General features: G+C 36.7%; 1 protein-coding gene across 1 annotated transcript in view; it reads right to left on the reverse strand.

Moving 5' to 3' along the window:
* LOC141813068 (uncharacterized) overlaps positions 1-26,731 on the reverse strand; it is a 45,094-nt gene that overhangs the window by 9,732 nt on the left and 8,631 nt on the right. Inside the window, exon 2 of the mRNA XM_074700969.1 lies at positions 19,953-20,464. Within this exon, the coding sequence (XP_074557070.1) occupies positions 19,953-20,464 (512 nt within the window). The remainder of the gene's footprint in view (positions 1-19,952; positions 20,465-26,731) is intronic.

The following is a 26,731-nucleotide window of genomic DNA, read 5'->3' on the forward strand; positions in this document are numbered from 1 at the left end:
AAGCCAAGAGTAAAACTTTCAAACGTTTATATCAACAACTTAATACAAAAGAAGAGGAAAGAGTTATAAAATAGCTAAAGTGAAAGAGAGGAAAACAAAGAACCTTAACCAAATAAGATACGTTAAAAATGAATTCAATTGGGTACTAGTGAAGCATGAGGAAATAAAGGAGCGATGGAAGAGAAATTTTCATCAAACTTTTAATAGAGGTTTAGATGACCAACTTTGTTTAGGAAATTTACGTAAGCCAAAAGAGTATAAAAATTTAAATTTTTATCGAGGAATTCAAATTTCAAAAGTGAAACTAACATTAAATAAGATGCAAAATGGAAAATCGATTGGACTGGATGGCATTCCAATAAAGATATGGAAGTACTTGAGGAAAGAGCATATTGAATAAATTATTCAGTTATTCAATCTGATATTGAAAATGAATAAAATATCTGATGAGTAAATACTCTAGACCATTATATATAAACAAAGGAGATGTATAAAATGTTGGTGCAATCGATCTCTAAGGTTTTGACGTTTATTTGGCAATACGTTAAAAGGGAGGTTGGTCAAGGTTGACCAAGTTGGTGAGCAAATCCAAGCAAGTCAAGTTTGACTGGATATTTAAAAATGAGTTGGTGAGAAATCCAAGCAGACCAATGTTGACTAGATACTTGGCAATCAAGTGAGAAATCTTAGTCAAGGTTGATCAGATGACTAATAAGGGAAAAGTCTAGACAAGCTAAGGATGATCGGATGTCTAACAAGGAAAAAACTCAAGTAGGTCAAGAGCGACCGGATGCTTAACAAGAGGAAAACTCTAGGGGAGTAAATCTTAGGTAGTGAGAAGTTTTGGAGGAGTGAACTCCAAATAAGAGGAAATCTCTAGGAGAGTGAATCTTAGGTAGTGAGAAGTTTTGGAGGAGTAAATTTCAAACAAGTGTGACTAGTAATTGATATAGCCGTTAATTTGGGTTGGATCAGCCGGGTTGGCCCACCCCGCCAAATAATTTAGGCGGGTTGGGTTGATATTTTATCAACCCATTTTACGATGGGTTCAGATGGGTTGACCCGCCTAGGCCCGCGACCCGCATGGGTTGGCCCGCGGCCGGCTTGGGTTGGCCCATGGATTGAGAAAATTTATTTATTTATTTCAAATTTTAAAGTTGAAGTAGAAAACTCAATGAATTAGTGGGCATGATCCGTCTAAATTACAATTCAAGCTTAACAATTTCAACTTAATCAATTTAAACTGTAATCCAAATTTAAAATTTTTAATATTTTTAATATTTTTTTATTTTTTGATAGGCCTGTGGGTTGACCCACCTAACCCGTAACCTGTAACCTGCAACCCGCCTTGGGTTGGGTTGGGTTGGGTTGGAGATTTCCAAACCCGCTAAATTGATGGGTCGACCCGCCCCGCCCCGCCATATGATGGATTTTTAGTGGGTTGGCCCGCCCCACAATAGGTTGGCCCATTTGACAGCTTTACCAGTAAGTTCGGGCGACCAAAATAAGATTTTCAGTTGACTGCATGCGATTAACCGGACTAGCGAATTTTGGTCAACCAAAGTACAGTAATGCTAATAATGTTTGCATTACTATTATTGCTATTTTACTAAACCGGTGTTATAGGAAAGTCTTAGTGGATTGGGTCAATCAAACACTAATCATAAGAAGTCCAAACAGGTCAGCTGGATCGAATGTTTGGCGGGTAAATTAAGTTAAAAGGTCTTTTAAATGAAAGACGATGAGGACGTGTCCTATTTGGAACAAACCTTAGACATTGACCCGACTAAAGAAATCAACGGGTGTTTATAAGTCGAAATCAGACAGTTCTAACTATTAGATAAAGCATGCATATATAAACTATTTCTAACTCTGTTTTATAGAAATATTATTGCACTAATTTTGTTTTGCAGGAAAATAAAAGTTTCCGAAAGGTTCAATCGACTAAACAGGTTGGTTCAGTCTACCGATCAAAGTGGAGAAGCACAGATTAAAGTCAATTTGAGCTTAGAAGGAAACAAGGATTCAATCGACAGATCAGGAGAATCAGTCGATCGAATATATATGGAAACTGAAGATTGGAAGGAATCCTTAGGGGTTCAGTCGACTAATCAGGAGGATTAGTCAACTGATCAAGTGGATTACACAGGATTAATCTGATCGGATCAGAGCAAGCAAGGAAAGAATAGGGGTTTAATCCACTGATAGAACATTCAGTAGATTGATAAACCTTGAGTTCAAGCGCGAAGATGGCAGAATTTGATTGGGTTCAATTGATTGATCACGAGGATCAATCGATCAGAAAAAAAACCTATAAAAGAGCCTCGAGATCCAACTCAATAACACAATTCTCTAAACAATCTCTCTCTTTCCGCTATTCTATTTGTGCAAGTGTTGCTGATATGCCAAAGCTCTTTGACAACCGACGTCATACAATTCTACATCTTCGTGTTATTGGTATTGTTACTATTGTTGCACTTCATTTAATAAAAGCTTAGTAGAGTTGTTGCTCTCCTCTTAGTATAGTTTTTCAGAGAGGAGAGCATTAGTGAATTTTCTATTCGAAATGATTTGTAAGTCTTGGAGTAACAGTCACTGAACTGTGAATCAAGTAACGAGTGTTTTTTCTTCTTTCCGTTGCATTCTGATTGAGCTTTTGAAAAAGAAAAAGAAAGTTTTAAGTGCGATATTGACCCTCCCCCTCTATCGACTTTTCAGTCCTACACAAAATTATGTAAATTATAAAAGTCATTAAGCTAATGAGTCATACCATTAAACTTTAAAAAAGAGTGATAGAAAAAAGATTAAGAGATCAAAGTAAATGAAAATCAATTTAGATTCATGCCTAAAAGACCGACGATAGAAGTTTTTTACATCTTCTCAGACAACTGATTGAAAAATATTGGGAAAAGAAGTAAGACTACACATGATATTCATTTACCTAGAAAAAACTTATAACAAAGTCTCGTGGAAAACTATATGAAGAATTCTAGAAAAGAAATGTATTAGCATAGCATTTATTGAAATAATTAAGTACATTTAAGGATATAATGATAAGAGTAAAAACTCCAAGTGGCCTAACCAAAACATTTTCTACAAAAATATGGTATACTTAGGATTAGCTCTAAGTCCTTATCTTTTTATACTAATCATAGGTGAACTCACTGGACATATACAAGACGAATTACCATAATGTACATTATTTGTAGATGATATTATTTGGTTGAGGAGACACATGAAAAAGTAAATATTAAGCTTGAATCCTGATGGAAAACATTGAAAGTAAAAGCTTTAAAATTTATTAAAGTAAAAACACAATATATAAAATTTATGTTTAGTAGTTATAGACGTAGCATGACAACTATTAAGATATAAAATGACGATAACTAAGATTTTTAAATATCTAGATTTATTTTTGCAAAAGGACAGAGGAGTTTATAGAGATGTTTTGCATAAAATACATATAGAATAATTGAAATGGAAGAGGGCATGAGGTTCTATGATTATAAGTACCTCTAAAACTTAAAGAGAAGTTTACGAAATGACAATTAGACCTATTATATTATATAGAGTTGAATGTTAGGTTATGAATTACGTACACGAGCAAAAGATGAGTGTCATAGATGTTAAGATCAACGGACTGCTGCAGAACCCTAAGAAAATTATCAAACAAAACTTTAAGATCTGGAAGGTAGAAATAGTATGATTATATCAAGGTTGATAAATTACTTCAATGTCTTGTCATGAGACTGGTAGCAGTTGGATGCCCTTAAAGAACAGATTTGGAAGTGTACAGAAGATGGTCATTGACAAAAGAAAATTGTCAAAAATGAACAGGTACAACAATTTCTTCTGGGACTCAATAGAAACGTAGATGATGTGAGAAGAAGAATTGTTGGTATCAAAGCCCTCATCCCAAGAATCCAGAAGCCTTTTCAGAGGTCCATCAGGAAAAAAAAAGTTATGACAGACTCTCCCTATCACAAAATCTCAGCTTACTAGTCCAAGGAGATCCATCCAATCGTGATAAACAACAAGCTAGTGTCTAAGCGCACTGCCAAAAGGTCAGGCATATAAAGGGCACATGTTAGAAGATACACTGCAAACCAATAAATTAGAAGCCAGCACGTAAAAGATAGCGTTATGGGAGTGTAGGTACCATAAAGTCTCAAACTATCTCAGAAACTAATCCCTTCAGCAAAGAGTAACTTGAAGGCCTTTGAAGCTTCACAAAATTTCCAAAAGTACCTCTACAACCATTCAAACTAAGTCAATCACCCTAAAAGGTCACTTTTGACGGTTGACTCAGGAGCAAAGGACCATGTGGCAGAAGATCTTTCTTGCTAAACAATTATACTGCCTATTATCATAATAACACTGTTTAGATAATGGATTTCTCTGAAAAAGTAAAAGGAACAGGTTTGCTGTAATTACCTGTGAATCGGTATCTTATGTTTCTAACCTCAATTGTAACTTGTTATTTGTGAGCAAATTCACAAAAAGAACGAAGAAGCATCATTAAATTTACCAATTTGTGTAAATTTCAGGAATCAAACTTGAGAAAATGATTGCCAATGCCAGGTTGCATGTAGGGCTTTGCCTTCTGTGGATGAAACTGAGAAGTACTAATCATCCAAAAGATCTTTTCTTGGCCTTGACCTCTAACATTAATAATGATAATCTACTCATGTTGGTATCATGGTGAAATCTTGTATTATGTCGGATAGCTCAGTCAATATTTAATCAACCCTAATTTACCTACGTTAGGTTTAATAGGTATTAACCCAACTAAACTAATCATGGTTAATTAAATCCAAGTTTAGGTTATCCATAACCTAATCTAAGGGATAGGCTCATCCTTAATTAACCAATCGATCTAATCCTATAAAACTAAATCGCACAATGTCATCAATAATGATCAAACTATAATCAACAGGAAACTTACCCTCAAGAAACTTACCTCTAATAGAACCAAAGCCTTGCCCTAACAACCTAGCTTCGGTTCTTAAATCAAGCCGCCACAAGCTGATCAAATAACAGATCCAATCAATAATCAACAATCTAATGGAAACAACAGTAAGAGCATAGGCAACTTCACAACCAGCCGACCAAAACAATTACTCAAGAAATCCTTAACAGATCAAGATCCCATCACTTACCTCAAATCCTGCCCTAACAAGAACGGCGGCAGCAGGGTTGTCAATCGGCCACCGAAACAAAGGAAGAAGAGAAAGAGGAAGGCACCGTAGACTCCAACTCAATGCCGATTCAGATGGAAATCTATGAAATCAGAGGAGTTCTAAAGCCCTATAGCAAGATCCAACTCCAGAAAACCATAGAAACCAAAACCTAAGTTAATCTTACCGATTTCCTTTCTGGAGTCGCTGACGAACACACAGCTCAGATCCAAACAAATCCAACCTATCAGAGCCGATCTCTTCCTTCTTCACCGCGTCGCCGATCTCGTCCTTCTCGGCGTCGCCGGTTGCCGCCCAATCCGCACACCTCCAAGCAAGGAAACGAAGCCAAGATGGAAGCCTCTTGTCTCTGGTGACCTCCTCTTGTCGCCGGCACCGTCGGAGCTCAACCGTGGACGCGCGATCGAGGATGAAGAGGAAGAACAGAGCGTCTCGCGGTGGAAGCAAAGGAGATGGATCGCGACTGGGAGAACAAAAATCGTGACTCCTGTGCCCTCTTATGGTTTCTTAACGGGCGGATCAGTTTTAACGGGTTCGGATCCTATAACCAATAACCCAATAACCTATTAAGATTTGAGTTCAGACCGGGTTCGATTCAGGTCATTACTGTAGCAAACCGGACTAATCTTGGTTCGCTTGGTTCACTAACCAATCGAATCCCGATTTGACTCAAACCAATTTTGTTTGATCCGTCTCCACAAGACGAATCTTTTCATCCTTTTTATTTTATCAAAACCTCTTCTATTACGAACCAAACCAAATTGGTTCAATTTGGTTCAATCTTGGTTCATTTGGTTCACCAACCAAATGACCTCTGATTTGAACGGAACCACTTTCGTTCATTTCGTCTTCATAAGACGAATTCATTCCCTTCCACTAATAAAATTTCTAATCATACCCAATTAGGATTAAATTATTTATAATTTAACCCCTAAAAGTTTCAGTATTTTACACCTGTGGACCTGTCTAGTTAAGGGGGAGATTCTAATTTAAAAAGGATAATAAGTAATTTTTCAAAAATCTATCTAGGTTGAAAATACTTATTTTTAAAAAATACTCTATCTCAAATCATATTTCAAAAATTATTATATATTATTCTTTTAATTTGAGTCAAAGCCTAAGACACACAAGGAGATTACTTTGTGATCAACAAAGAGCCCTAAGGGTGTGTCAGGTTAAGGGGGAGATTCTGAATTAAAAGAATAATGACTAGAACACTTATTTTAAAAATTCTTTTGAAAAACTATTTTAAAAACTATTGTGAAAAACCCTTTTCAAAACTTAATTTGAAAATACTTTTGAAAACTAATTTGAAAAATATCTTCAAAATCTATTTTAAAAATTAAAATTATATTGAAAATATTTTTTTAAAAATAATTAAATAAATAATTATATTGTTTTAAAATTAATTGAAAAATTATTATTTGAAATCTACTATGGTCTTTCAAGAATTGTCAAGACTTAGTTATGTCCATAGGGATACTATTATTGTTGGTGCAAGAGTGAATGAGCTTAAACTTAAAATCTTTTTTATGTATGAAAAGGGGGAGAAGGGAACTTAAGTTAATCATATAGAATTCTCCTAGATAATTAAACCCTGACCTATATTAACTTAAGAAATTGTCAAACATTAAAAAGGGGAGATTGTTGGTGCAAGAAGCACTAGATCTCTTTCCTAGGGTTTCGATGTTTAATAATACACCTAAGTCTGGTCAGTTTGACTAAGGGTTGATCCAAACAAGACTTGATGTTTGGATTAAGTGAGTGAAGTCTAATCAGACCAGATGACTAGCGAGAAGTCCTAGTCGGTTAGACTAGGCAGTGAAAGTCCTGATCTGGAAGATTGGGCAAGGAAAGTCCTGGTAAGTGAAGCTAGGCAAGGGAAAGTCCTAGTTGCGGCTAGGCACGAGCAAGTCCTAATTTGGAGGATCAGGCGGAAGTCTTGGCAAAGTCGAAGCACTAGGTGAAATCTGGGCTGGTCTGGAGGACCGAATCGCAGTAGAAGTCTGGATGGTTTGGAGAACTGAGTCGCAGCAGAAGTCTGGGCTGATCTGGAGGATCGAGTCGCAGCAGAAGTCTAGGCTGGTCAGAGAGGACCAAACCGCAGCACAAATCCTAGGGGCTGAGGACAGAGCCAAGCAAAAGTTTAACAAGTCAGGAGGACTTGGTTGGCAAAGGTAAATTCTCCTGAGTGGAGTGGGTTAGGGCGCGTTCCCGGAGTGGAATGGTAGGTGTCAGACTAATCCAGGATTTCAGTAGAAATCTGAAGTTAGACCCACAAAATAAGGGTAGGTTGTGTTGCTTTGTTTGCATGCTTATTTTGCAGGAACCATGATGCAGGGGCAACACATGAGCAGTCCAACTTCAAAAGGCCATAACTTTTGACTCGAGACTCAGAACGAGGCAAGGTCGGATGCGTTTTGAAGCTCTCTCAGAGGCCTTTCAAACCTGAGAAAAAAGTTACTGGAGACGACTCAAGAGGGATTGGAGTTGACTCAAGATAGTGGAGTCGACTCGAGCGGTAGAAAGTTGATCTGGCTCACAGAGAAAAAGGAACCTAGAGTCGACTCAGATCCCGGTTGAGTCAACTCAAGCAGCCTATAAAAGAGAGGCACGTGCATAATCAAGAGCAATCAATTCATAAGTTTCCCTCTTCGACTAGGGGTGTCGTTGAATGCAACTGAGGCCAAACGCTTGCAACTGGAGAAGTTCCAGGAGGAGTGCGCGACGCTCAGGACTTCCGGATCGGCTCTACACAAGTGTTTATTTTTATTATTGTTGTCTTACTTCCTTTCTATTATTTGTATTGCTTACACGGACTATAAGACGGGGTTCTCCGCCTCCGAACAACGTTCGAAAAGGAGACCACTAGTGGACGGGCGCCTCTCGTATATAGGCCTTGGATGTAACCCTGGGGGTTAGGAACCAAGTAAAAATCCGCGAGTCCCCTGTGTGTTTTCTAATATTCCGCTGCTAGTATTTTGATAGAAAAAAGAACGATTTTGAAAAGCAACGACATGCTATTCACCCCCCTCTAGCATGTCACATTGATCCTACACAAAATGAATACAACAATTTTAGTATGATCAAATATTTTGAAAAAGAATATGAAATTAATCAATCATTTTTAAATAATTAAGTAATTATTTTAATAGGTCCTAAGTAATGGAAGGAATGTAATATTGAGTAGCAGAGATTTAGTGTTTGTTTACTCCAAAAATTTCAAAAAAAGATCAACACTAGGATGTGTCCAAAATCACAAGACATCTTACCGAAGACTATGCATGTATTATTTACTGCGATAGCATGGAAATAATTTTGTAAATTTAATTAAATAGATTTTTATTTAATCAAAGCATTCCAAAACTTGGTTTTTTAATCACTACCTTTAAATGTAGAAGTTAGAACATAAAATATCTATATTACCCAATTCAAATATTTTAAAAAATATTTTACATTTTAATTTTTCAAAATTCTGTAATGACTTATTTAATTAAATTAAATTAATAGTTTAAGTTTGGAAAATTGAGTGGAAGTCAATTTAAAATTTGATGGAGTTAAATAATTAAATATAATGATTACCCTTTTTTCTCTTTCCTTTCTCATTCCCCAATTCATCTTTGCACCTTTCTCTCCGCCTCCATCCTCACACACCCCATTGTAGTTATTGTCTGTCGTAGTGCCTATCGTCAATGGTTGTCTGCCTCATGATACTCTTCATTTTCTTCTCTACCTCTCCCCTCTCTAATTTTTGTCACAACTCCTCTCCTCTCCTATCTCTCCATTTTTTCATCTGATACTCCTTTCTCTAGTGCCACTGTACCAAAGTCATCTCAGTGTCGGTGATGGAGTCAAACCAAGTGAACAAGTTGCCCAACAACCTAATATGGATCATACTCAACCCGCTCTAGATGTTGTTAATGATCCATTATGCATCATTGGAGGTCCAATTATAAGAGCTAAGGCTAAGAAGATGAAGGAAGCACTTAATTTGCTAATTGAAGATGTGAAAGACAAAATTACAATTGAAGAAGTTTGACCAAGAGCAAGTCATGCGGCTTAGTCAACTTAATTCAAGCCTTGAATGGGTTTAAGTAGTCACTTAGTCTCATGTTTATGTAGTAGAGATATGTAGGCTCAATTTCTAGCTTTATTTGAGTTGTAATGATGTCATAAGCTTAAAATAGCTAAGTAGACCATATAGGCCTTTACTAAATGGTCTTTCTTTTCCTTTTAGAGTTTTTAGGTTCTATAACTATAAATAAAGGGTGTGACGTCCACACATGGATCTTTAGCATATTTTCAATCTAAAGCATGGTGAGGCTCTCACTTGTTGGTTCTTCATTGAACTAGAACTAATCAAGGCATCCCCTTATAGCGTCCAAAGACTTATTATGTCACCACCCGGGAGATAGCCGTCCGAAAAATTTCGACAACACCTCCCCTGTATCACTGACAATTCCCTGAATACAGACATATAATAAGGCCCACACGTCCTATCCATACTACAAAATATGGATTTAGACAAGTAATAAAAGTAAAAGTGACCCACACGGCCACATACACATCCTACACAATGCATAAGAATGAAATTCTAATTCTACATAACAATTAAGGAATAAACTCGTAAAGTAACGAAAAATCCAAAGTTCCGTAAGCGGAAACGTAACAAGTACAAGTACGAAATCACGAATAGAAAACATGCTATAGTTTCAAAAACATCGAAACGAAATCAGAAATCCGATAGTGCAGAAATGTAAACAAGTCATACACATGATACCACAACATACTACAACCATATCCAATACACACACAAAGTCCTCGTCGTGAGATGGCATAGCTGGCAGATCCCTGGCATCCTCTGTAAGCTCCTACCTGATATCTGGGAAGACAAAAAATCCCAGGATCCAAAGATGTGAGTACAAATACTCAGTGGATAATACAGAAAGAAAGTGCATGAATAAAGTAAAATCAAGAGGATAGATACATACCAAAGGTCAACAAGGTATCAATAAAATCTTTGCAGATAATAAACAACTAACATGGATCTCATGTAATGCACCATATGAATGACATGTCAAACATAGTGCAACAGTCAAGAATCAAACAAGTAGACAATCAAAATGTAATATCAGTGCGGTCTAATACATATATATCATGCACATGATGCACATATGCATGATACAACTGCCACACTCACTACAGAACTCGTGCAAGCATCTGAGTCTTGGAATGTCTCACATCGGGGGATCAGTACTCCGCGCCCTACAACAAAGTAATCTAGTGATCCAAATCGGGGGATCAGTGCTCCGCGTCCGGTGATCCCGTAACTAGTAAGATTAAAATTCGAATCCATGCTAGGAACCAAGTAGGTTTCCATTAACACAATGTAACTAATTAATTGATTAATTATATTAACCAATTAATAAATTACTTGTATTAACTCATTAACCTAAATAATTTCAAGTTTAATTAAATCTAAGCTAACCAACCAACTTAATCAATCCATCCTCAAAGAACCGAATCAATTAAGGTATTGTTTTATCAAAGTTCTTAACAGAAATAGAATAGGACTAATCCATTAGCCTGAATCATAAATCAAAAACCTAACCAAACAGATCCTATTCATGCAACATCCTAATCACAACACAGCATACATCATGACTTAAACCAATTGCTCCAAATCATTGCTAATCAACAGAAAGCTAACAAGGAACACTTACCTCCAAAAGAATCAGTTCCTTATCCTCAATTCTGCTGACTCCTTTGATTACCCAATCCGACAGCCTGATCAATTCAAGAAACTGATCACTTTCAATCGAAACAGTACCCAACTTCTTGATCTCAAACCATTTACAGTTTAATTAGTTCAACAAGGAGGAGCTCACCACTGGTTCAATTCAAGATCTTTGCCCTAGATCCACTTGGTTCCTCTTCCTTTCTTCCTCTCTACAGATCCAACAACAATCAGAACATTTCATCATATTGAACACACAAAATTTAAACAATCTTCAATCTATCCATAACCAATTCATCTACCGAAACTTCCATAGAACCAGCATCAGATTTAAGACAAGATCTCACCTCAAGGATCACTTAATCATGCTCTTAGTAGCTTGACTTGAGCAAGCCACCGGCTGGAATCAAGATCTTCAACAGAATCCCCCCAACAAATTCGATTCCAACCAAGCTGCGAAGACAGAGATCTTAAAATCCGAAGAGATCTAAAGAAGAAAAACCCTAAGAGCCAAACATCCAACTCGAAACCCCTTACCTATCACCGCCGGACCAACTCCTCTTTCACCGCGTCGCCACCCGAAACGCACCGTCTCCGGCAATGAATCGAGCCTAAGGTTAAAGATCCAGCCTCCAGCCGCTTCCTCGTTGCCGGCTCCGACCGCTTTCGCCTCCGGTTCTTGCGATCGGGGTGAAGAAGGGAACGAACAGAGGAGCTCGCGCTGGAAACAAAGGAACGAAATCGCGGATGAGGAACAGCGATCGTGGTGACTGTAGCATCTTATAGGGTTTCTTAACGGGTTGGATTTGAAACCCGTTAAGCCAATACCCATTAATCTTTTAATTCCTTTAATAACCGGTTAGCCTTTTAACCCTTCATCCATAACCTATTAACCCAATTAACCATTAATCACCTAACCCATAAATCCATTAACTAAATGGGCTAAATTTAAGGTTAATTGGGCTTTATAAATTGAGTTCTAATTTGGCTTTATTTAATTAGCTTAATTTGGTTTCATTTAACCGGTTTAAGAATTAATTGTAATTAGGGTAAATTTTACAAATTACCCCTAAAGGTTCAGTATTTTACATATTAGCCTGCATCCCAAGGTTGTGGCATCTTCCCTCTTCATCTATATCAAGGTTCGACTTTTCTAAGTATCGGGTCGATGTTCTATTCATCCTTCTTATCGATTTAGACTTTCTTTCTTTCTTTCTTCAATTCATTGTGAGTTCTTGAGATTTTTCTCTATGGGTTCACATCAGTCGGTTGGCAAGCGGGACGATGAATTTCATCTCTACCAATCGGCATGACTCGGCATAAGAAACCATGATTCATGACAAACTTCTTATATTACTTTTCCAAATTGAGAAATCATATTAACAACATATCGTTCTTCAATTGTTTTAAATGACTACTCCATGGGTCGTTCTAGGTATTATAGTTCAATCTGTTCTAGATTTAAGGGTTGACTCCTATTAAGAGGTGAAGGACTCTAATCTAACTACCTACAACCATTCATGGCAACTTATAAGAAACTTGAGGAATTATAGTATGAATTATAGGAAAGAGAGAATTATGATTTTTTTATATTAAGTTGTTGGCCCTCATGTTTTTCTCCTAATGTATGTGAAAGTCACTAGTTCAAAAGAGAAAAAACAATTCATTCCTTATTAAATAAAGACTAACAAGCTTTGCTTATAAGTGGAAAAAAGAAGGTCTTGATTAAGATTCCATTACAAGAGAAAAAGTGAAATTTCATGCAAATCATAAGAACTTTTTTTTCCTATTTTTCAAAATTACAAGTGAACTTCTATTGAAAAGGTATATATACCAAGATATCTTGTACCATGTCTCAAAATAAAAAAATTTTATAAAAGTAATTTTACAAAAATAAAAAAGGAAAATGTATAAGTATAAAAAAACATGTATCTCTAAAATGTAATTTTACAAAAATGAAAAAGGAAAAAGTATAAGTATAAAAAAGCATGTACCTCTATTTGATGACTCCCATAAAGAAAACTATGTTGATGCCCAGACGAGAGAGCCAATGCAGTTTCATAATTTCAGTAGCTTATCAAAATTTTCAATTCCCAGAACATCAGAAAACTTAATTTTATTCATAAAAAATTAGACATCAACAATGTCACAAATTATAGTGAACACAACTCTAGAAACTAGTGTCACAAAATCTAGATCTAATGATTTAGGCATGCCAATTTCAGAAACATCCCACAAGTTTTCACAAACCACACTAATGATTCATCCATTTCAATAGAATATTGAAACAGAAAGTCTTTTAGATATATAAATCTCAACTAGTTCAATATAGTATGTTGAGTTTATTGCTAATAAATCAAAATTTCAACTCCAAGAATGGAAGTCCAATGCAAATCCAAAAAACATCATATATATCAAACAAACTGTTACCTACAACAAGCTTCCAAGAAAAGCAAGCTCCCAAATTACAAAAGGACATTAGTCATCAAGTCAGAAAGGAATGAATGACATAGTTTAAAGCACCCAATGTAGCAAGAAAATAGCTCCGTGCATGCATCAAATAGCTAAATTAAATTATTACCGATGGCAAATCAAGAAGCCGCGATGGGGTCGATGATGCAAATCTAGCTATAAGTTGTCATGTCAAACAGATATTTTCAACTGACAAAAAGGTGAATAGTAAACTATATCAAGTGCCTGCAAATATCGAGTTATTATTTGGTCACATATGATATCAAGACATTTAACTTACCAATGATGCAATACAATCGCATGGACAAAATAAAAAAAATAGCAAATAAATTAGAAAAATGTATGGATCAGTGGCACTAGAACATACAAAAATCATGGCCATTGAATTAAAAGGAGTCCTTAGGTCCTTTTTTCTTTTAGAATATACTGAATGCATGTCAAAAGCCCTATGCTTTTGTAAAGATTCACTCTTCTCAGTTCTAAGAAGAGCAAAAGAAATTCTTATGTCATTTCCAAATATGTTGTGTCCGCTCTTCTAAGTTATAAGAAAAGTAAAAAAATTTCTAATGTCCTTTCCAGTATGTTGTGCCCACCGATAATCTGAATCAATTGAGCAAATCTTGTTAATCATGTGCTCTCTACTTTCTACAGGGAGCCAATCAAGAAGAAACGAAACATATCAGCCCTAAAACATGCAGTTCGGTTTGTAATGGAATCCTTGAGCATATTATGCAAGGCATTCAGGCCATAATGCTGCAACAAATTGCTACACTGGCAAGGAATTTTTTTTTAATTTTATATAAATGTAAAGCTATCATAACAATGCATATATATAGAGGCATAATCAAACCTTTTGTAGCACATTCAGGAAAGGTATAATCACATCTTCATTCTAGATCAAACATAAGCAAAGGAAACATAACTATGGAATGTCAATAGATAAACAATTTTTTTTATTAAGGAAAGAAGATAGTTGATGCTTGAAGTGGTTAACTTCAAGTGAAGCAAAAAAGAAATCCAAAGAGCATTGCACTCACAAACCTTTACTACAACATTTTTTCCAAGTCAAAATTTCCATCCACAAGCATGTGGAGAGCTTTATTTGGTTGCCACTTGCAAAAATCCACAAGCAAACTCTGCAACGTTTGATAACCCACACCAGGTGCTCAAAAAGAATCTTGCAAGAAATAAACTCTAGTTTGATGACAATAGCAATATCAACTAGGAAAGAGAAGAAAACTTTAAAAGGAAAAATATTTTAGGTCCTTTGTTACTAAGGTTATATCTTTAGTACAATATTGTTCATTAAGATAACCACTTTATTGCTCCTAGGGAAGTCTATTTCAGACTCCCTCTCCTACAAAATAAAAGAATTAACATGAGGGACCAATATACTAAAAAGAACCCTTCAAAACATTGTCACCATTGCTCCACCATCGAAACAATAGATGATGTTATCTTTTTCTTTATCATTTAAATGAATAATAAAAGTAGCTGATACTAGCCAGAATTCAAAAGTAATCATTGAACAAGAAAAGATTAATCTGAATTATTATATAATAAATATTCAATACAAAATGCTAGGTGATGAGAAACCTACTAGAGTCAATGTAGCCATAGAGGAATGCATGAGATTGAAAAGCAATTTGTCATTGAGGTAAAGTTTTATAAAATTAGGCTATTGGAAGTAGAACAATTTATATATAATCTTTCACCATTCTGCAAGTCACTTTCACATCCAAATAACACAAGCAGGTATGGATATTCTAATATAGTAATTATAAAAATTTAATTAAAATCTTTTTTACTTTGATAATTACGTAGGTAGTACCCCCACCACTAATAGCATGGAATCAACAATAATGAAAATTGTATCTAATATAAACAAGAAGAAAAGAGATGGTTCATCTACATTATTGTGTATAGCTTATAAAAAATTAATTATAAATGGAGGACAAATAAGCATAAGAATGCATAAAGTTTCAAATTTTATTGTGAATATATTTTTAAGTTTACCATGTAATATAAACATAAAATAACTTACGCAGAAAATTATTTATCTAATATCTCAATATAATGATGAATAATTTGGAATATTACAAACTCATAGTTAGGTCTAGTAATGGATATAGACAAGCCAACAAACCTCATCTAAAATAAGATTATATAGATCCTAGATAAGAAACAAATAGGAGCTTGGCATAAGAATTTCAAAAATAATATCCTTAATTGAAACCAAAATTAATCCAAGTTCTACTTGGCATATAATCTATATGACTAAATATAAGAGATCAATTAGTTCTTACCATGCATAGGACATAAAATAGTTCTAAATATAAGACACTAAAATGTTATGTATGGAAATGAAAATTATTCAAGAACCTTTACTGATGTGAACCCGTGAGAGAAAAATCTCAAGAACCCACAATTAATTGAAGAAAGAAAGAAAGAAAGTCTAAATCGATAAGAAGGATGAATAAAACCTCAACCTGATACTTTAAGAAAGTTGAACTTTGGTATAGAAGAAGAGGGAAGATGCCACAACCTTGAGATGGAGGTTGATAAGTCTTTGAATGCTATAAGGGAATGCCTTGATAAGTTCTAGTTCAATGAAGAACCAACAAGTAAGAGTCTCACCATGCTTTAGATTGAAAATATGCCAAAGATACATGTATGACCGTCACCCCTTTTATTTATAGCTATAGGGTGACCTAAAAGCCCTAAAAGGTAAAAAAAAAGCCCATTTAGTAAAGGCCTATATAGACTACATAGTCATTTTAAGTTTATGACATCATTACAACCCAAATAAAGCTAGAAATTGAGCCTACATATCCCTACTACATAAACATGAGACTTAAGTGGCTACTTAAGCTCATCCAAGGCTTGAATTAGGTTGACTAAGCCACATGACTTGCTCTTGGTCAAACTTTCTTCAATTGTAACTTTGACCTTCACATCTTCAATTAGCACATTAAGTGCTTCCTTCCTCTTCTTAGCCTTAGCTCTTATAATTGGGCCTCCATTGATGCATAATGGATCATCAACAATATCTAGAGTTGATTGAGCATGATCCATATTATCTTGTTGGGCAACTTGTTCACTTTATTTGACTCCATTATTCCTCCTCTCCCCAAAAGGATTTGTCCTCGAATCTTAAATTGATCACCTACATCAAAAGGAGAAAGATCAGAAATATTAAAAGTAGCACTCACATTATACTCACCTGGTAAGTCAAATTTGTAGGCATTATCATTGATAAGACCAATAACTTGAAATGGTCTATCGCCTCGTGGATGCAACTTAGCAAGACGTGTAGCAGGAAATCTTTCCTTTCTCATATGAACACAAACCCAATCTCCTGGTTCAAAAGACCACTTTCTTTTATCCCTTGTTGTCTTGAGTAGCATATTGTTTGGTCTTATTTTCAATTTGCTACCTAATTTTCTCATGCATTTGCCTCACAAACTCAGCTTTTCTTATACCGTCTAAACTAGCATGCTTAGAGATAGGCAAAGGTGACAAATCCAATGGAGTTAAGGGGTTGAACCCATATACCACTTCAAAGGTGAAAGATTAGAAGTAGAATGCACAGATTTATTATAAGAAAATTCAACATGTGGTAAACAATCTTCCCAACCTTTTAAATTCTTTTGAATGATAGCTCATAATAAAGTAGACAAAGTTCGATTTATTACCTCAGTTTGTCCATATGTTTGTGGATGACATGCTATAGAAAACAAAAGCTTTGTTTCCAACTTTCCCCATAAGGTTTTCCAAAAGTAGCTAGGAACTTTGTATCACGATCAGAAACTATGCTTCTCGACACTCCATGAAGTCGCACGATCTCCCTAAAGAATAGATCAGTAATATGGTTAGCATCACTCATATGGTACTTCATCATACGATTTATATATGATTCATCTGTCATCATCATATACATCTAGAAAGTCCTATGCTTGGGAAGAAGCTTAGTTTGGGAAGGGGTTTTTATTGATAAAAAAGAAGAATCTACTTCAACCGATATGTCCTTAGGCATGGCCATACATAACATAGAAATTACACTTGGAAAGGATGGACAATTAGCTAGAGTAGCAAGTGCTGTAGCGAAACTGATAGCAAAAAAAGGTAAATCGGCCACATTAAGATTACCATCTAGGGAGGTCCGTTTGATATCCAAAAATTGCTTAGCAACAGTCGGACAAGTGGGTAATGTTGGAGTGAACCAAAAAAGTTTGGGTAGAGTCGGATCTAAGTGTTGGCTAGGTAAGCGTCCTGTAGTAAGAGGAGTAGTTATGAATCCTGTAGACCATCCCCATGGGGGCGGTGAGGGGAGAGCCCCAATTGGTAGAAAAAAACCCACAACCCCTTGGGGTTATCCTGTGCTAGGAAGAAGAAGTAGGAAAAGAAAAAAAATATAGTGATAGTTTTATTCTTCGTCGTCGTAAATAGGAATATTGAAAATAAAGTTTTTTTTTTAATTTGTAAAAAATGTAATGGGCGAATGATGGGAATTGAACCCGCGCATGGTGGATTTACAATCCACTACCTTGATCCACTTGGCTACATCCGCCCCCTTTCTAGCTAAAGGATTTTCTCTTTTTTCCATTCATCATTATTGTATTTATTCTAACCCCATACTTAACCTAAATCGAGATATTGGACATAGAATGCTAATCTTTAAAATAAAAAATGTAAAAAATGGAGTAATACACTGTGACATGACACATTCACTAAAAAAATCCTTTTGTAGCTAATCATTTATCGGCAAAAATTGAAAAACTCAACATGAGGGAAGAGAAAGAAATAATAGTAACTTGGTCTCGGGCATCTACCATTATACCCACAATGATTGGTCATACAATCACCATTCATAATGGAAAGGAGCATTTACCTATTTATATAACGGATCATATGGTGGGTCACAAATTGGGAAAATTTGCACCAACTCTGTATTCTACGAGACATGCAAGAAACAATAATAAATCTCGTCGTTAAGTTCATTTCTTATACTTTTATATACTTACTTATGAATTTGTATTTAATATACATATATACAATCTAAATATCTAAATATGTTATACAATATAAATAAATATGTATGCTATACGCAAAAAATGAAAATACTATTACATTACATCAAACAAAATAACAATACGCCATATCTCGCTTAAGTGAGATATGGGGATTTGTTATTTCAGGGTATTGCTACATTTCTTTAACAATTCAGATACACTAAGACAAAAGTTTTATCAATTTGTAGATGAAACTTCAACAGTAGCTAGGCCTAGAGGGAAATTGTGAGCATTACGTTCATGCATTACTTCCATAACAAGGTTTGCGCGGTTGATGATATCAACCCAAGTGTTAATAACACGACCTTGACTGTCAACTACAGATTGATTAAAATGAAAACCATTTAGGTTGAAAGCCATAGTGCTAATACCTAAAGCAGCAAGCCAAATACCAATTACAGGCCAAGCAACCAAGAAGAAATGTAAAGAACGAGAATTGTTGAAACTAGTATATTGGAAGATCAATCGTCCAAAATAACCATGAGCAACTATGATATTATAAGTCTCTTCTGTTAGATTTGAGAGGTGGCCTAAGGTAATCACCTTACGATTATACTATTTATTGGATAAATAGCAATTCACTATTTGAGTGCACATTCCATATGTGTTTAATTGGATCTTAAACTCAAATACTAAATGTACGCAATACGATTCATAGCTTGAGAGAATTTGTGATTGAATCGCGACTAGTGAGCATCTCTACACGTGTGATTATGAATGTATTGGAATTATCCCTAGACAAGGAATTGATGAGCACGGAAGTCATCGATTCTGTTGAGACTAGCATGTTCAGACTCCTTGGTTAACCAAGCAGCTGATCTTACTGCTGGAGACATTGGATGTTGAGAGTTAAACGTGGATGCTGGTTAAAGGTAACCAGTTCATTGGAGTGACCTGCCTTGAGACTTCATATGATTTGATACATATGTTAATGAAGATCTCAGTGCAACTTAAGTACAAGTTTCCTTTGACTTGCGGTATTCAAGTCACCTTGGTCGCGGAAGCTTATACTTTGACAACTTAAGCAAGCATCTCCAAGGAAGTATGGACCTGAGAAGATTGGGTATAAGTCGAAGTGTCCGAAGGTGTTTGAATAGCCCACAGAGGATTCACCGCTCCTTTGAAAAAGGAGACGTATACTTTGCAGCCGTTTATCAGGATTGTTATTAAAAAATCTTTGGCTAAAGCATTACTTGTTAAGAGTACGAGGTACTCTTTGTTATATATGAAAAATTATAGGGTTATTTATAAATAAAATATCTTAATTATTAAGGATTAAGGAGGTTAATTATTAGCTTAATGATTTAAGGCTAGGTAATTGTGGAATTGAATTTCACTTGGATCTAAACCCATTAAATTAATTTCTTAATGCATTTAGGAGCCCAATTGAAAGATCCAAGTTCAGCCCAATTAAAGCCATTTAATTTAGCTATTAAGGTTAAAGGATGCAGGTTGTAATTTAAACGCGTTAACCGGTTTCCGTGATCCCGACTTCTTCTCCCCGAGATCGCGACTTTTCTTCCCCCGCTCCGCGCGCCTTGCAACCGCGACGCCTGGGACTTCTTCGCGTGCAGCCCGGGTCAGCCGGCGAAAACCTCGGCTAGGAAACCTATAAGGACAGCCGAGAAGGGAAACCCTAGCCACCCTTCTCCCTCCTTCCTTCGTCGCCGACTCGGCGATTTCCTCTCTACCCGACGCCCTGCCATCGCGCCTCACCTCCGTTGTCCTACCACCGCCCGCCGCGTTGGGAAGACGCGATCGCCGCCCTTTCCCATGTTTCTCCTCTTCCTCTTCCTCCCTCATTGTCACCGCATCTCCTCTGCTCGAAGTCGCCGTCGCGCCCTGCTCAGCACCACCACCAGCCGCTCTCTGCCGCACGAAGCCACCGCTACCTACTTCTTCTTCCTCCTCTGTTCCGGTGGCCGCCCGAGGGATAGCTTTGCTGCCGCCAAACCACGAAGCTGCCGCCGGCCGCCAACAAAGCTCTTGGTAAACAGTTTATTAATTAGGTAATTAGATTAAGATTTAGGTAAATAATTAAATTAATTTGGTAATCAATGAGATCGGTTAAATTAGTTTAACACCTAGTTAGTAAATTGATTAATCAGTTTCATAATTAGTTAATTGGTTAATAATTAGTAATTAATTGTTTAACTCGATAACGTGATTAGAAGTGATTAATGGTGATGGATTAGGATTAGTTAATTGATATAGTAATGAATATAGATTTAGTAATTGTTTAATTAGTTTATTAATTAATGTAATTAAGTTATTACAGATTTGATTATTAGTTAATTTGATTTACTAAGATGTAATTAAAGAAGGATTAATTACATAGGTTAATTTGATTAGTTGTTGGATTCATAAAGGATGAGTTGATTTGCGTTAGGGTTAACTCTTGATCCGGTTAAGGTTAACTTGTGTTAATTGGACTTGGTTAGGTTAAACTCGGTTGAAATGTGAGATTCGATTGGGGTTTACTTTGGCATAGAATTTAATATATGTTGTTGTACTTAGTGAGTATTATATGGTGTAATCTGCAGGACCTTGATTTACGGATCTTGACGTATGTCACACCAAGTGGGTACCTTCTATCCTTGGACTCTTAATCTTCCCTGTGCATGAATAAATAAATATTAAATTGATATATGTATATTTATATGTGTATAATTGTTTTAAAAGGGGATTAAAATGATCTTTAAAATATTGAAACAGGGTTAAAATAATTAAATTATTAAAGGGTAAATAATTGATTTATTTCCTGTTCACACATGGGTTCATCTGGGAGATTTAAAATGGTAAAGGGTGTTTTTCAAAATTCAAATAGATATTCTCATTTACTCTGCTATTGATACTTGTCTTTTTATACTGCTTGACCTTTTATTTCTTATGTTGTTGATATTACATCTGATTGATACTTATCCTTACCTGCAAACTTGATTTTGATACCTAAATAAATGAATAATATTTAATTTGGTTGAATTGGTCGTTTAGACCAAATCGTGAAGATACATATTGAGAATGTAACCATGATGATAATTAATGAAAAAGATATAACGTGAAATGAGATAAAGAAATTGATAAATATTGAAAGGTGTTAACTATCAGCCTAGTTTTGATACCAGAGTACTGGACCGTACACCTAAGTAATAGTGCGAGACGTAGTCCTCGGTCCAGAGCACGTGACCAGCCACATATCGTTGTGGTAGGGCAGAGGCCGCGGTCAGTGTTTATCTGTCTTTCACCGGTGAGGGCTAGAGAGAGAGCCCGTACGTTAGATAACGTGCGCGATAATATATTCTGAAGAGGCGCTGTTAGCCTAAATTATGAGATTTTTATTTTCTACTCTGATGATATTGGCTCCTGTTGTATTACTTATGCACCTGTTAACACCGATGATATTAATTATTCCTGATGAGATTATACTGATGATAATTTGATATAGCATGATTAAATAACCATGATTGAGAAGCTATCATAATGGATGATAAATTATGATAATTAAGTTGAGATATGAAATTAACATATGAACTGTTACTTGATTTACATCAATGATAATTGAAGATAGTGATACAAATATATATATATATATATATATATATATATATATATATATATACACCTATTATGTATAAACAAAGAACTTTAACAAAAGTTTAAGAATGATATGGAGAATTATGATCTACTTTATTTCCCTTGGCTTCTTAAACAAGATTAAATTCATGCACATCTTTTCTGATTACCCACTTAGCCTTTGGCTAACTATCTACCTTCTTTGGCCTCTAAGTTGCAGGTACAGGTTAGTGCACCTTGTCGTATTAAGATATCGGAGCTTGGAGTTCTGCTGGATTGCTCCCATCTCACAGCAAGGCGAAATTGACTTTCCTTCAGATGGTTTGGATCGTATGACTTTGTTTTCGGATTTTATTTGGTTGTGGGGTTTGTGGAATTACCGTTGGATTTTTTTGTGGTAAGTTTTATTGTGGTGTTTTGATATTGTCGTTGATGTATGATTTGCTACAGTGGTGGTTATTATAGTTGATGCATGTGTATATATATGTGTTGTGTGGTCGTGTAGGCCATGCATTATCATATTTATGTATCAGTGTGATGTGTTAAAGGATGTGTAGTCCTTATTTCAGCCGCATGTAGCTGTGTATCTTTGTATGTATTTAGGAAAGGTCATTGTTACAGGGGAGATGCTGGTGAAATTTTTCGGACGGCCTCCCGGGTCGTAACACTCTTGGACGCATGTACAAGTAACTTAAATCCATAGGACAAAAAAGCAGCTTAGGCTAGGTGTGACGTAGTCAGCCTAGTAGGGACCGACACATAGATCATGTCCTGAACAAAGCGGGTATAAGCGAAAGGAACGAGGCACGATTCAGTTTAGCTGCTGAAAGGTTTAGAAGATGTTTTAGAATCAATCGTTGATTTTCTGATCAATTGGGGATCATGATGTACTACTAGGTGCCACTTATGATCGTTCTGTAATTAATGGTTAATTACGGATGGCCAACATAGCTGGGAACCTATTAGGTCACATGCACTATAAGTTCTCCGAAGAACTTAAAACGAGTTTAAGAATTAAATTTTCAAAATGAGAGAGATAAAGTCTGGCTGGACCAGCCAAAGGACAATATGATGGAATTCATCTTATGAAAATGAAATGAATGAAACTAATTTTGTTCAAATCAGAGGTCGTTTGGTTAGTGAACCAAATAATTTGATTTTGAATCAAATTCGAACCAACTTGATTTGGTTAATGATGGAAGATATTTTGGCAAAATGAATGAGATGAGAAGTTTTGTTTTGGGAAAACGAAACAAATAAAATTAGTTTGGGTCGAATCAGAGTTCATGTGGTTAGCGAACCAATATAAATCTGATTCGCTATAATACCGATCTGAACCAAAGGCGGTTAAGTCAAAAACCCTAATTTCGATTTTCTTTTCTCCTCTACCGGTTCACTACAGTCGCTACTGTAGCTCCTCATTAAAGAAGCAGATCGCGATTAAGGGTTTGAGGGACGCAGTTCATCATCCACACCGCGCGATGCAGTGGGGTGTTCCCTGTTCCGCGGCGCTCCTGCTCAGCCGATATCTCGCCGGCCACCGCTCCCCACTCAGCTGAGATCTCCCGAGCCATGACACTCCCTGCTCAGCCGCAATCTCAACGGCACCGACGTCCTCTGCGCGACACGGCATCGACCTGCTCCGCGTGGCACTGCATTGGCCTCCTCTGTGCGGCTCGGTACTGGTCTCCTCCGAGCGCGCGCTGGCCGCAAGAACCGCTGCCTATTTCTGCGTCAGTGTCGTTGCGCCCCTGCTCCGATCGTGGCCCAACTCCGCCCAACGCCGATCAAGTTGTGCTTCGTACTCTTTTCTGATTGCCGCTAGGGCACAACACTGTTCATCTTCCTCATGAAGATGCCGCGCAGTGCCTTGTTCTTTTCCCCTGTGACTTGCTGTCGGAGAAGAAAGGAGCCCGAGCGCTATCTGCCGAGAAGAGGAGAAGACACGACCCACTGAGCTTTGGTCCCCGGAAGAGATCATCGCCGGAGACAAGCCTCGCCAGAGTTGTTGCCGGAGAAGACCATGTGGAGAGGAAGAGCCCTTTCCTTTCTGTATTGTTCGGCTATGTAAGAGAGAAATAGGAAATGCCCTGTTTTGGCCGTGTAAGGAGGGATTTGTATTAGGGTTTTTAGGATTTGTTATTCGATTGTTGGAAATTATTTCCAACCATCAGATAGTTTTTTCGTTGATTTCACGGAAGCTTACGAGACTTCCGGAAGCGTTCCAACTATTTGTCCATCATAGGTGGTCAATAGTTGACCACCGAAAACTACGCCGAGAATACGATTCACGGTGACAGTTATAAAGCCCCTGAATGATCGCGACAAACATTGTTGCGTAGTTTTCAAATAAGACTTCTCTCGATTCGATTGTCATCGATCATCGGCTAGTACCGAAGACGATGATGCGATTCGTGACTTCTGAAGCCGTCCAGACGAGAGCTTAGCATGGATCACCAATAGAGGCAGGACTCCGACGAGGACCACTAGATTGATTCAACACCGTTCAAACGTCATTTGCGAGGTACGCGTTTAGAATAATTTATTATTCAAAAAATTTTAAATTCCTGCTATGTCTTGTACTTGTTATTTCCTACTTATGCATGCGTGTGTTGTCACGACCCGGGAGATAGCCGTCCGAAAAATTTCGACAGCACCTCCCCAGTATCACTGACAATTCCCTGAATACAAACATATAATAAGGCCCACACAGCCTATTCATACTACAAAATATGGATTTAGACATGTAATAAAAGTAAAAGTGATCCACACGGCCACATACACATCCTACACAATGCATAAGAATGAAATTCTAATTCTACACAACAATTAAGGAATAAACTCGTAAAGTAACGAAAAATCGAAAGTTTCGTAAGTGGAAACATAACAAGTACAAGTATAAAATCACGTATAGAAAACATGCTATAGTTTTGAAAATACCGAAACGAAATCAGAAATCCGATGGTGCAGAAATGTAAACAAGTCATACAATGATACCAAAACATACTACAACCGTATCTAACACACACACAAAGTCCTCGTCGTGAGATGACATAGCTGGCAGATCCCTAGCATCCTCTATAAGCTCCTACCTGATATCTGGGAAGACAGAAAAATCTCAGGGTCCAAAGATGTGAGTACAAATACTCAGTAGATAATACAGAAAGAAAGTGCATGAATAAAGTAAAAGCAAGAGGATAAATACATACCAAACGTCAACAAGGTATCAATAAAGTCTCTGTAGATAATAAATAACTAACATGAATCTCATGTAATGCACCATATGAATGACATGTCAAACATAGTGCAACAATCAAGAATCAAACAGGTAGACAATCAAAATGTAGTATCAGTGCGGTCCAATACATATATATCATGCACATGATGCGCATATACATGATGCAACTGTCACACTCACCACAGAACTCGTGCAAGCATCTGAGTCTGGGAATGTCTGGCATCGGGGGATCAGTATTCCGCGCCCTACAACAAAGTAGTCCGGTGATCCAAATCGGGGGATCAGTGCTCCGCGTCCGGTGATCCCGTAGCTTTGATACATATCCTATGGCCGATATCTGTCCTCTAATACTCATCACCGACGTACCAACCATGTACTCTCCGAGTACCACCCCTATCCGATGTCGAGGTCAAATCATCGACTCGGCTGCGTACACTGCCATACAGCCGTCGACTACGTACACTGCCATACAGTCTGCCATCACCAAGATGGAAATAGGGTATAATAACCACCTATGTAGATATACAACTAAAGTCATCTACCAACACGATAGACTCACAACATTGAGATTTATAATCGTTATCATGCATCATGATGAGATGCTCAAATCATAGTAATCAGCACCTACCATATTAATCAATAAGCGTAGGTATAAGTCATCATGATCTCAGGTATCATAAGAAAGAATCATACCAATAATGATCACAAATGTCATATCAAGTATAGAAACAACAGTCAGGAATAAAAATCCAAGATCAACAGACATAAGGTCAAGCATGATATGAACATGAGTAACATCAGGAGTATACACATAACAGACAGGAATAGAATCAATATATCAACTACAAGAACTGTCAAAGAATCATGCATCGAAAATAGAAAGAACTGTATTGACCAAATACAGTAAATTACCCACCAACAAGTATAGGTATAGAATTAATAGACTAATCAACAACAATAGGAAGGAAAATCATGCACTGCAAAAAGAGTAGATCTGTATTGACCAAATACAGAGATCACCCACCTGATATATTACAATTCAATCATTAAAACCTCCAGAAATATCCTCGTAAGTAACCGATCAATAATCAAAGACCTCTGATCCAATGGGGCTTTAATCGAAGAATGCCCTAGATTCCTTGCTCCTTTGATTCCACTCAAACAAAGCCTGATTAATCCAAGAAACCAAACACTTTTCAATCGAACAGTATCATCTAACTGATCAACACATAATAGCAACTCAACAGATTAATTCCACCAAAAACCTAACAGAATAGAGCAAGAATCCTACAAGTATTGGTTTCAAGGCTTACCTCAGATTGTTTCCAAACCTTACCCTAGATTTTCTTGCTTGAAACCTCAGCTCCACTTGATCAAGCCGCCGCTAATCAAGCTTACTGCTGTTTTGCTGAGATCCAAGAAGATCCACCAAAAACAATCC

Source organism: Curcuma longa, chromosome 20 (assembly GCF_044706935.1).
Source record: "Curcuma longa cultivar G26 ecotype Majalengka, Jawa Barat chromosome 20, ITB_CL_G26_1.1, whole genome shotgun sequence".
Taxonomy (NCBI): Eukaryota; Viridiplantae; Streptophyta; class Magnoliopsida; order Zingiberales; family Zingiberaceae; genus Curcuma; species Curcuma longa.